The following is a 13,140-nucleotide window of genomic DNA, read 5'->3' as shown; positions in this document are numbered from 1 at the left end:
AGGGGAACTACTTGCAAAATACTTTGATATGGACAGCTAAAAATGTGAAAAACAGGAAAAAGAAACGAGGTGATACAACACACCAAACATGTGTCACAGCGCGAAAAGAAATCAGCAGAAGAATACATTGTGTGAGAAAAAAAGTTTTTATGTTTATAACCTGAGTTACAGTGAGTATGGCTTGCAGCCCTGCGTCTCAGCCCGGGGCAGCACTTTACAGTCGTAGTGTGTTTGCTGCATACTCACAACGGGCTGGCGTGTGCTCAGCGCATATAATTATAAACTCACTGCGGGCTGGCGACCGGCCCCGCCTTGCACATGTAAACACCCTTGGCGGGCTGGCCCGCTCGCTCCAGCCCGGGCTGGAGTTGCACATATAAAAGGCCCCTTAGAGTTTTGCCGGCAGCCACGATAGTTTTTATCCCTGCTTCCATACGTCCTTTCATTGAACAGCCAAACGAAACTTTGTGGCGCGCCTTAGTTTTTTGTGGCGCGGGGGTCTCAAGTTTGTCACTTCGAGTTGTACGCAACGATCACATCAACACCTCAAAGGACCAAAAAACCAAGTGAGCAAGTATTTCAACCTTGCGATTCTGCCTGGCCTACTCTGAAGATGGAGACTTCTACTCGGTAGCACATACTCGTATCAATAAGCTGGGAGGGAGAGCCTGGCGAGTAAAATGTTGGGATGAAAAGAGCCACATTCTCTCTCGGAAAAGGTCGTCGTTCCTACACTGGCTACACACTTGCTCTACCCAGCTCTGCAGAGCCAGAAGGCTAGATTTTGCATGCACGTGCGAGATTCGCATCCGTCACGCACATAGGCAGAGTCGAAATTTTTGTACTCTCGGATTTGCCGCCATCTTGACGAGTGACCACTGCGAAACACCCGTGGGGTAAAACCGTGACCGTTTGAGCCCTACCCATAACCCTGTAAACTGCATCCTTGTTACCCTCACTCCGAGCTGTGACCTGGTGACTGAGTGTGAGTACTGGGCTAGTCTAGAAATTAAACTACTAAAACTCCAACAACCAGGAACTAAACAAAAGCAGCGCAGCGCGGCGCAAGCTCCGGTGCATGCATCCGGGAACTCGCGAGACAGAAGCATGCATGTGACCTCGTCTACAGTCAATGCTACCATGCATGAATGCTAGAAGCAGATGCGTAGCAGTACAGCACAATCATGCATGTGACATAGTCGTTGGTTCAGACTAGCCCTTTCCCAAAGGTGCTCGCCCTTTTTTCTCCCTTTTGGCCCTTTTTGGAAAAGCCCGTTTCTTTCGCCCTTTATTGCGTTTTTTGGTGAATATTGCCCTTTTCGAGCTTTTTTAGCTGAAAAAGTGCTAAAATCTGTTTGCTCATGCATGTGTAGTGTCTGCCAGCCTGCTCGTGTCTGAGGCACTTTGGGCTTACAACAGAAAGTGATACAGGCTGACAGCACTAGCGGGAGGAAAACAAGCTCTTGGGCTTAAGGTGGCAGACTACCCAAAAATTCGCTGAAAAATCGAATTTGTAAATTCATATTGAGTGCTACGTCAGTTGAAAGAGCATGAATAGCTGCAAATTCTCTGAAAATTGTGTCCCTATCTGACCAGCCGTTCAAGAGTTATGGCCGAAAATGTGCCCTTGCAAGGAAAGATTTTTTGTTGCATGCTGTCATTTGTTGGCAGCACTGTATTTGAATGTGAGCAGACCGTGCGCAACTGCCTGTTCTTGGGTGAAGGACTTCATCAGTGATCGTAGTATTTGCGTTCGCATTGGCCAAACTCTTTCTGACCCTTTGCCCATCACCGCTGGCGTACCCCAAGGTTCCCATCTCGGCCCGCTTCTTTTTAACCTGTGCATCAACTCCTTTCCTGATGCCCCTGCTTCTAGTACCCTATCCCTTTTTGCTGATGACTCTAATTTAATTCTTGTTTCTCCAGCAAACACCTCACTTCCTATCCATCATGCATTGCTCCAGACTGACATTGATAAGTGTTGTCAATGGTCATCAGCTACTGCCATGACGTTTAACACCAGTAAATGCGTCCACCTACCCTTTCAAAAATATGCATTAGCCCCCGGCCCGTCATCCCCCTTGACAATGAACGGTGTGCCTATTCAGAAAGGTGATAGCCACTGTCATCTCGGCGTGACTATCACTCCTTCACTAAATTTTTCTGACCATGTAAAATCTATCACCCATAAGTTTCGCAGTCGTGTTTTTCTGTTGCGCCATATGGCCCATTTCCTTTCTGCTTCAACCGTGAATTTGCTCTACAAGTGTTACGTACGACCACTGTTAGAATACGCAGTCCCTGTCTGGTCATTCGCCGTATCCCATTCAGATTCGCTTACGTTAGACCGACTGCAAGCCGTTGCTGCTCGTTCATATCTGCTTTGTAAGACCCGGCACCCTCCTGAGTGGGAAACCCCGAAGCAGATTCTTAATCGTACTTGTGACTGGTCATCCCTGAAGTGGCGTCGTCAGATTCTGTCCTTGCTGTATTTTCATCATGTCTTTTACCAGTTTCCGTCTTTGCTAATTCGTTTCAAATTCAATGTATCCCTTAGTTGTCGTCACCCGTCCTCTATAGTTTTACCTCGTTCTGGCGCCCATTTCCTTAAATCCCCTCTCTTCAGTTTATCTGTGGAATGGAACAAACTTCCAGAACACATCCGCTGCGTTCAGTCCTCTGTCAATTTTCGCATTGCTCTAAAGGCTCATTACTCACAGCATAGATATTCTCTGACTGGAATTCCGAACTTTTCCGTTTGAGAAATTTTTTTTTCCTTGAAATTAATCCTTGCTGGTTTTTTTTCATCTAAATGTCCCGCTATTATCTGCTGAGGTGATTTCTTCCCTCGTCGATTTCTTTCCTGCTTTTATACCTCGATATTTAGGTACTTGTTTCCCTTCTTCCCATGCTTCATCTTCCACTCTCCTCTCCCCCATTTCCCCATTTTTCTTGCGATATTTATGTGGGAGACTTCCGTGATAAGCATCCATTTGCTTTTGGAGAATCCTTTTAAATAAATACAATACAACTTGTCATATTATGGAAACACGCGAAAGTGTGCAGAATTTTGCCCCAAGTCCAAAAAAGTCTTCTTGACATGTTTGCCTTGCAGCAACACGTCACATTCTCGACCCACCGCTCCCACAAAGGCAATGAGGCTGCTCTGGACCTGATGATCACTGACACTGCAGCCAGCATCTGCGATCCGCGCCCCTCAGCCCCTCTCGGTCAGTCGGACCACTCAATTGTTCTCGGCCGTTTGTGCATCCCGACATGTACCGCATCACCACCTGCACCCAACACTACACTGCCCTCCCATTCCTACCTGACTTCAGTCAGTTTGACATCTCCTCCATTCTTCCCACTCACCTAGTTGCTCTAAATGAATCCATTGCTAATTTGAACTGGCATGCTGCTCTCCAGTTGAAGCTTGGAGATCCAAACCGTACTGCTCCAGCATTTTATGACATCCTTCATAGTCTATGCTCCGCTTTCCTACCCACCCGGTCGCGCTCTTCAGCCCCTAGACGACGTACACCAAGTCCCCCGTGGCTGACACGTGCTGTTAAAGCTCAGCTGAAGAGGAAGCGAGACTCGTACAGCCTGTATCGCAAGTATCCTACCCCTAGCAATCACGAGCATTACAAGTGCGAACGTAACAGAGCACGAATCCTATCTAGAGAGGCTCACCGCCAGTATGTGTCCTCCATTAGCACTAACCCCTCATCCATTATTGCATCCACCCCTAGTTTGTTCAAGTTTGTTAAGCAGCTTCGTTCGCCGACCCCTGTTGGAAACCCTATCATCACTGAACTCCATGAAAATAACACAGTACACAGCGACCCTACCCAGATTGCCAATGCTCTGAATCGCCAATTCATCAGCTTTGGAACACCGGATGATCCTGCATGGTCTCTCCCTGGTATTCCACACCACGGGCTCCCAGCACTACCCTCTTTTAGCACAACTCCCACCGCCATTGCCCAACACATCCGTCGCCTAAAGCCCAAGAAGGCGGCAGGTGCAGATGGCATATCCCATGAACTGCTAAAAGCCCTGTCTCCTAGTATAGCTATCCCTCTCAGCCTAGTTTTCAACCAGTCCTTCGCCACCGGAATCTTCCCTGATGTCTGGAAGGCAGCTGTGGTTGTGCCTATTTACAAGAATAAAGGCAGTAAACTGTCTGCATCCAATTACCGGCCGATTTCACTCCTTTCCACCATTTCAAAGCTCTGTGAACGTGTGGCATTTGGCCACTTATACCAACATGTGAACCCGGTCCTTGACCCGTCACAGTCTGGATTTCGGCGAGGCGATTCGACCGCCTGGCAGTTGCTGAGGCTTGTGCAGAAGCTATATGAATGCAAGGATCAGAAGCAATTTAGCCTCCTATGTTTTTTCGACCTCAGCAAAGCATTTGACACTGTATGGACAAGGGGTCTCCTCCATAAGTTAGCAGCGTTTGGCGTAGCCGGGACGTGTCTGCAGTGGCTCACCAGCTATCTCACTGAACGTCGACAGAGTGTCCGAATTGGACATGCCCTGTCCGCCCCTCTAACAGTCCACTCTGGAGTGCCCCAGGGCTCTATCTTGGGGCCTCTATTGTTCATCGTATACGTTAATGATTTGGCAGGTTTGGATCATACCTCACTCTACGCGGACGATACAGCGCTCCATATAACCGAGCCAGGCTTATTGCAAGCCTGCGACTCGCTACAGTATCACATTAATCAAGTTGTGCGCTGGATGTCGAAGTGGAAACTCCGCCCCAATGTGTCGAAAACGGCAATCCTTTGTATCCCCCCACGACCCTCCAGTGACCTCACCCTCCTTACGACTCGGCTTTTTACTTTCCCTGATGATCCCATTGCTATCAACATTGTTAAAAATCACAAACACCTTGGTATATTTCTTGATGAACACTTGTCCTGGGATTCGCACGTAACCTATATTGAAAAGCGAGTTTGCTCCGCGATAGGCTGCATTTCTCCTCACATCTCCCATCTACACCATGGTTGTCGAATACAAATTTATCACTCTTATGTTCTTCCTTTGTTTGATTACTGCTCTCTCGTTTGGTCCTCCGGTCTATCCTCCGCTCTTATGCATCGGTTAGAAGTCACCCACCGTAAATTACTTCGATTAATATTTCGCATGCCCCCTCTGACCTCCTCTCAGACGCTATACATTTTGGCTTCCTCTTCCCCTCTCTCAGAACGCTTTCCCCACTCGGCATGCAAATTCATTCACCGTATTAAGCTTCAACTTGCTCCTCCTCATGCACTTGCGCATTTAAGCTGGTTCAATAATAGCTCGCGTACTAGATGTTCTCTCCATTTCCCACTTGCCAGGTCATCGATCCTTTTAAAATCCCCTCTGTTCAAGTCCTATTCTCATTGGTCTCGGCTTCCGCAGGAGGTAAAGTCTCGTGACACCTTCGCTGCATTTTGTTCCATTCTGCCCGCGCCTAAGTTGAATTGAATTGAATTCGTTGTTTTCCATTGCTAGCCTAATCTTCATACTGCTCTCTCCAGGTTCCTATAGTACTCCTTTTGTTTTGTTTTCTTTTCTCTTTTTCTTCTCCTTCTTTTTCTCAGTTGTCCCCACCATGGCTGGTTAAAATCGCCCGCATCACATGCTTATTGGCACTATGTCATCGTGATTGTGAAATAATAATAATAATAATAAAAGTCCAAAAAATCACGTTAAAAAACCACGTATTGGGCTGCACGGCGGCGGGCGAAGCCCGCCGCCGTGCAGCAGGACTTTTGCCCGCACCCTCGTGACGTTGCAGATATGTGGCTTGATTATTGTAGTTGACGTTGATTTAGTGACTTTGGCAAGTTTGAGTCGTGTCAAGAAGTCAGGTAGGATTCAGTACTAGGCAGTAGTGAAACGTGAGTGGCAGTCTTTGCCGGTTTCTGAGGGCATCCTGGATTTGGTGTGCAGCGCTGTGGAAATGGCTTGCTGTGGAGGTCCCAGCACTGGATGTTGTATCAAAGGTACGACCTCGTAGCACACCCTAAACCTAAAAAATTCAAAAATTGACTTGGGTCTGTGGGAGTCCGCGAGAGAACGCCCACTCGTTCCGTTGTGACAGATTCCAGGGCCACGTTGAGGGGCCCTACCCCACCACCCATGGCTGCTTCTGGACTTGTTTTAGGTTTGGGTCCCGCGCACGGACAGAATGGGCACGAAAATGTGAAAAAAATGTAAATGCATTTGTTTGGCTCCTGGGTGGCTCGCACACCGTGGCACTATGCCGGAAATTTGAGTTTTTCCGGCCTGGAAAGCCTGTCAGTGAGGCGCAAGAACTTGCAAATCATGTCCTGAGGGCCAGCATAGTGGCAGGAGTGTGTGGTCAAAAGTTCACTCAAATCCACTGAGAAACACCAAAGTTACGGTCAATTGAATGCCATATGAAATTTATGGGTAGGCTGCCCCCTTAAAACTCTTCACTTCATAATTCCACAATGCAATGAGAAAGAATGATGGGTTTATATAGGCCAGAGGGAGAGAGCAGCTGGGAGTGAGGGCAAAAGAAAGCAGGAGAACAACAGGACAAGAACCAGTGCTGGGGAAGAATGGACCTCAGTGGCGAGCAACGGGTGGGGCAACAGGAATGACATCTAAAACTGTGTAGCAAAAGGGATCTTACTTGTAGGGCTAGTTATTGGGTGTGAAGGATGCCGGGAAATACGCTATTCAAAGAAGAGAAGCTGAATAGAGCGAGGGAATCTTAAACATAGAGGGCCGGGGGGGGGGGGGATACGCAATGGTGCATGAAGTAGGACTACAGTCTAGTACAGGAATCAATGTACATTAGTACAGTATGAATGGGCGCTATAGCCTCATGCCGTACCGGTCTTGCAAGCAGGGCGATCTAGTCCTAAGTGGTTGCGCAGGAGAAGCACTTAGAATGTACATGTACATGTACATGTACCTGTAAACTATTGTACAAATACAATGTAACTAGGAGGTTGTGTGATAGTGACAGTCAGGGATACTACACATGCGATCACACAGTTTCCGAGTGCTCGATGGGCCTTGGCACGCCGCTTTTTCGGGGCAAAAAGTTGGTGAAGCTTGCACCCGGTGACACCGGGGCCGGTGTACACAATGTCAATGGCAATGCTGTAAAAAGTGGGTTTTTTTAACTTTACTTCCTGTTTTGCCTTTCGTGGACCCACAAATGGAAGAGGGCGTATTCATTTCTCAGCTTGGGTTCATATCTGAACATGTATCATGGCTATGCTTCACTGAAAAAAGAGCACTTTTTGCCTGTTTTCACTGAAAAAAGAGCACTTTTCAGCATATTTTGAGGGACGCGAAAAGCACTAAGTGCGAATTAAAAGAGCACCTTTGGGAAAGGGCTAGTTCAGACCTCGGGATCTTCTGAACAATTTGTATACTGTATAACCCCAAAAATTCTGCAATTACTTTTGCCTAACTCATATTCAAACTGATTGAAACGTTTTTGCAATACGATGACGATTCCTGATGAGTGTTGCACGAAAACCCTTTTGAATCCTTATTTTTTCTCCGCACTATTTCTTCATATTTTCATTGTTTTTATTGCACATTGTCTCCACCGTTTTACATTGCATGAATAAAGTATACACAAAATGTCGATTCAGCTTGTCTTATTGAATGCGCGGTTATCAAATTATTGTCTACTCGCCGTTTGTTTCAATACAATGATGTAGCCAATCAATGAAAAAAACCATGTCCAGCAGTTCTAATAACATGCATGATGAGCAATAGGCCTTTCCCAAATCGGCCATTTATTTTTGGCCTATTCGACTTTTCGATCAGCTGAAAAATCGCCAGAATTGGCTGAAAATTTCTGTAAAAGGTGGAAATTCGGCTCCAAAGTCGCAGCCACCTTTCGCAGATAATGGCTACAGAAATAATTGTATTTGCATGTATTGAGGCACTAAAACATCAATTTTCGGCGAATTCAGTGCGAAAATTGCGTATTCGGCTCAACGATCGGTGATTTCTTCAAACCACTATTTTCGGCCAATGTTTCCGCCGGCCGATTTGGGAAATACCCACGGGCCGTGACGCAGGCTAGGCGCGCACGAGCGGTCATGCCCAGTTGCCCACGACCCTGCAAAACATGTATATTCGGCGATTTCTAGGTGAAATCTCAGAATTCGGCCAAAAGATCGGCGATTTTCTGAAAAGGCTACTTTTCGGCGAATTTTTCGGCCGGCCGATTTGGGAAAGGCCTAATGAGCAAGGCAAAAAGGCATAGCGTAGGGCCGTGACCTTCCAAGCTCTCTCGTTTCAGGAACCATGAATTTAGTGAATACGCACTGATTAAATGTAGGTAAATCAGCAAAGCATTTGTCAGTGCAGGATATCAAGGCCATGAACATACAATGTAATTCTAACACTAGGCATAGCCTATCAGGAACAGCTAATACAAGTCACACAATAATACCATGTATGCCAAGAGAAAGAAAGAGGTAAGCTTATGATCAACTAAAGGCATTCAAGATCGCTTTAAACACGAAGAACAGTTTGTTGACGGCACTGAGCTGCATCGGCTGGGTCTGTCGTGATTTGGATACTCTCGCAAGTGCAATATTTCCAGCCTTAGCGCACAAGATTCCGGGTGACAGCAGTATGATGCAGTGGTAACCAAGATGAGACAAAGTCACGAGCAGGCGGAGGTTAAAAGCTGCAGACATCGTGTCACGCAAACAGAAGCAGCTACATGTATGTAATCCAAGTACTGAGTATACCTGAGCTGCTTAAATCCCGCATAAAAAAATTCATGCAAAGAAAAACAGAGCCTAAAGTTTACTGTAAACTATCACGACTCAACAGAAAGGGCACCAAGAACTGCGATTGTGATCCTGAAACCACCAGGTAAAATGAAATGGACAAGAACATTACCAAAAGAACACCAAAGTTGCACATGCGCTTGGTTACAAGCCGGGAGGGGGGGGGGGGGCACTATTCAAGAGAGGGCTCTATTTTTTCACTGGCTCTTAGAGACTGGGACACTATTCGAGATAGGGCACTATTCAAGAGAGGGCTCTGATCGCGCTGGTATGGTACTCAAATCATACTCCAGTGTAAGCTGAATAAGAATAAAATCAAAATTGGAAAGCGTAAATTGGCAATCAATCTACCTAGCATATCCACTAGGTACGTTTCATCTAGACCGGCGAAGCCAGTATTCATTAGGAAAACAGATCTACAGAAAATAGCTGGTCGCGTAGACACCACTATCAGTGTACATTTTTCAAGCTCAGCTTGTTTAGTTACTGCGGTGACTCTAGCTGCAGCAAGGCATCAAATGGAATACTAACTTGATGTTCATACAAGCTCCAATTTTACATGCACACCGGGATCTGGCTTGACGATTATTGCATTTACCCAAGCAGGCTGTTTGGCGTGAGGGTCTGGCGTAAAGCGGAACTTGGCCAGTATCATGGCCATCACCACCTTCATCTCATCCATGGCAAAGTGCTTACCAATACACGTGCGTGGACCGCAGCTGAAGGGGATGAAGGCATAGGAGCTCCGTGTGCTACTTTGATCTGGTGAGAATCGATCAGGATTGAACGTGTCCGGGTCAGTCCAGACTTGTTTGCTCATATGGACCCCCATCATGTTGAGTTGAAAGCCAGTACCAGTAGGCAGCCCAACACCATCCACCTGGCTGGCATGCTTGCTTGTCTTTGCTACGAACGGGAGAACATTGCTCAAGCGCAGCACCTCCTGAATGGTTTGTGTCAAGTACTCCAGGTCAGCCAGGTGCCCATGAGCAAAGTTGTCCAAACCACCACATCTCTCCAAGACGGCTAGTACTTCGTTACGACAGCGTTCTTGGACATCACGGTTTAGACTGAGATAGTGTATGATCCACTGGAAGGCCGAGGCCGTAGTGTCGTGGCCCGCAAAGAGGAACGTTTCGACGTGCTCACAGATCTCCGTGTCGCTATATCCCACACCGTCTTCATCTCTTGCCATCAGTAGAATGTCGAGCATATCTCGGTGCCTTTTGTTTCCACCATCATTTTCACCTTCAGCATTCTGAAGACATGCCCGTCTGTCTCGGATAAGTTGTTCACTGAACTTGTGTGTTTCCGCTAGCAACTTCTGGAAGCGATGACCAGTTGGAGAATGAAGGAATATGAAATCCGAGTAGAACCAAGGTTGCGTGAAACGCGAGAAGATAATCTCAAGGATTCCTCTCAATGCAGCAGCATAACGCAAGGCAGGGGCACTTGGATCACTTTCCGTTTGGCAGTTGGTCTCCGTACCCATAGCACACCGCAGGATGATGTCAAACGTCAGCATTGGAAAATACTGCGACACATCCACACTCTTGTGGAGCTGCTCTTCCCAGAGATCAAGCATGATGAATGCTGCTTCCTTGTAGAAATTCACATACTCGCGGCGCATGTCCGGCGAAAACACGTTAGAAATCAACTTGTGATCACGGGCCCACCGCTTACCCTCCGTGAACACGAGGCCATTTCCAAGCCAAACGCGGAAAACTCTTTTAGATAGTGGTTGTTTTTCCGACTTGATTCGCATGACATCTGCAATGGTGTCCGGATGACACACTGAGACTGAGGTCGCAAAAGGACCCAATTGCCGTAAGAACATACGCGGCAGTTTTCGAGCATATCCCAGGTAGGTGTCCCATGCGAGACGGTAGTCCTCTACCAGGTGTCCCCGAAACCAGTGGGCATTGCAAGGCTCCGGTATTCGCTGCCTTAGAAAGCGCCGATGAAGCCACCATGTGGCCACGATATGCAGAAACTTTGCCAGAAACAATGAAAGTCCAGCGATAGCGATGAGGCTGGGTAAGTAGTTCACGTCCATCGTACTGGTGAGCGGTCAAAGCCTCTTCATGCCGCTGCAGAATGACTGCAACCAGTTTACTGAGTACCTTGGAGAGTGAGACTAAGATTCTGACCTAGTACTAGTACACATATCAACGACTTGTTTACAATAATTGTTTGTGAATGTTCTGTTTGCGATAGCCAGTGTAGGTTTTATAGGTTTGTAGGCTCGCCAGCGAATCATGACATGAGGTTCCGAGCTCTAACCAGTTACCTGCGCAGGTCACATGGCTAGGGAGTGTGTACTGCGTCTACGGGCAGGTACTAGGTGTGTGTGCGTGTGTGTGTGTGTACATGGTGTGTGCGTGTGCGCGAGAGTGCTCTCGCAGTCTCTACCGCGGTGCGGTGATGACTGATGGCAGTGATGGGTAGATCTACGAGTAGAAATAATCTGCTGTCAGTACTACACAGCTAGTACAGACTGTCATGTCAGTGTAGATCTACCGCAAATGGCGCATTGTTTTCACATGCAATGAACTGACTAGTCTGTGCTGACATCCGTACTCCAGACTAGTAGTATAGTCTAGATCTACCGCGCACGTGCACGTCGTCGGTCAACTGGGTAGTTAGTTCTACTCGGTACGCAGTGTACAAGGATCCGGATGCGGTTATGGGGTTATGACGTGTCGTTTAGTAGTAGGTAGGTACGAGTAGAGTCCGCGATCCAGTATCACCAGTATCACCATGATCACGCTAGAGCCTGTGCACAGTACAGTCATGCACGGTTTACAGTGAGTGCGTTCTGCATGCACGCCAATCGATTCACGAATCGATTCGCGCTAATCACATCACCATGTGGGAATGGATTCCGAATCCATGGCTCTCGACATGGTCGACATGATCATAATGATAATGAGCCATGGTTCCGTGTCATGAGCCATGGATTCGGAATCCATTCACACATATATGGAGTGCAGTGATTAGCGCGAATCGATTCATGAATCAATTCGTGAATCGATTGGCGTGCATGCAGAACGCACTCACTGTAAACCATACTAACTGTACTACATGTAGTACTTACTCATGACTAGCCCTTTCTCAAAGATGCTCGCCACTTTTTTTCGCAACTTTTGGTTGCTTTGGAAGTAATCGCAACTTTCGCAACTACTTTCTTCATTTTCACGAACTACTTCGCAACTTTTCCGCAACCGTGAGCAGAGAAGCGCCTTGGAGGAGACCATTGAAGTGTCCGTGATGCTCCCCTTCAACAAGAAACGCTGATAATGCATCAACTCATCATGACAAGTGTACTTCTCGAAGAACATGTACAATGTACATGTACATAACGCGGAGGACCGCTGTGTTCGGAAACAGTGGCCTTACTACAACCATCCACGGGTGGCAGAGCCCCGGTCTTGCGATCATTGGAACCGGCTCTGCCGACCGTGGATGGTTGTAGTAAGGTCACTGTTTCCGAACACATTTGTCCTCGGCCTTGTAAACCCTTTGCCTTTGGAACTGCACTGATCACACGACGTCGGGAGATAGCTGCAATTGCAAGTATATTCGTTCCAATTTCCATCATAACGCTGGTTCTACTTCACCGATTTTGACGATCTTGGGCTCGTTGGAAAGCTCTTGGAACGAGAATAACAGCGAGTCCACACTCATTCAGGAGAGCGATTGCTGTCTGCCACTGAATGCCAGGAACGCCAGCTGAATACCAAATCCAAAACGGGAATAGTCCTTGTCTCGCCATTTCACTCGTGCTAGCTCAAAATCATTCAAATTTTTTCTAACAGACTCACAAAAGCCGTGACAAAAAGCGCCAGGAGTGATGTCACACGCTGCGTGGGCAGGAAGAGGGAAAATCCCACTTTTGAACGAAATTTGCACTTCGCTGACGCATGAGAAATCGAGCGAACGCTCGAGCACTTGCCGCTCTGTTATACTAGCTCGTATCGACCCAGGAGTTTTTCGAGCCGACAGCTTAGATTCTCTGCTACCTCGTAGGTATTTCGATTGTTGAATACTGTACGTTTGAGATTTGACTGAGTTGTGACTCGTTGAGTGCACTTGCACACATGACATTGGCATCGTTCGAACGATGAGCTCCAAAGGGTTAATAACATAATATGCTGTCAACGTGTTTTCAACAAAACAAGGTTTATCCGTGCACATACATTTTTGTGTATAATAATACAACCCAGCAGTACGCTTGTACCGTACAAGCGGACTAGTGGAATGTATTATACTTATGCTGACCTTCACACAAACTGACAGTCAACTTCTTCCTGTTTCTATGGTGGCGGTCTATATGGGGTTT

The 13,140-nt window shown here is 47.1% G+C and overlaps 1 protein-coding gene across 1 annotated transcript; it reads right to left on the bottom strand.

The window, feature by feature from the left end:
- Positions 1 to 8,260: 8,260 nt before the first annotated feature.
- On the bottom strand, positions 8,261 to 10,976 carry LOC135823844 (cytochrome P450 4X1-like). The gene has a single exon (XM_065336698.1). The coding sequence runs from the start codon at positions 10,852 to 10,854 to the stop codon at positions 9,337 to 9,339; it is 1,518 nt and encodes a 505-aa protein (XP_065192770.1). The 5' UTR covers positions 10,855 to 10,976; the 3' UTR covers positions 8,261 to 9,336.
- Positions 10,977 to 13,140: the final 2,164 nt, after the last annotated feature.

The sequence above is a fragment of the Sycon ciliatum genome, chromosome 8, assembly GCF_964019385.1.
Source record: "Sycon ciliatum chromosome 8, ocSycCili1.1, whole genome shotgun sequence".
Taxonomy (NCBI): Eukaryota; Metazoa; Porifera; class Calcarea; order Leucosolenida; family Sycettidae; genus Sycon; species Sycon ciliatum.
Note: the sequence above shows the minus strand (reverse complement) of the source record. Positions and strands in the feature narration are given on the sequence as shown.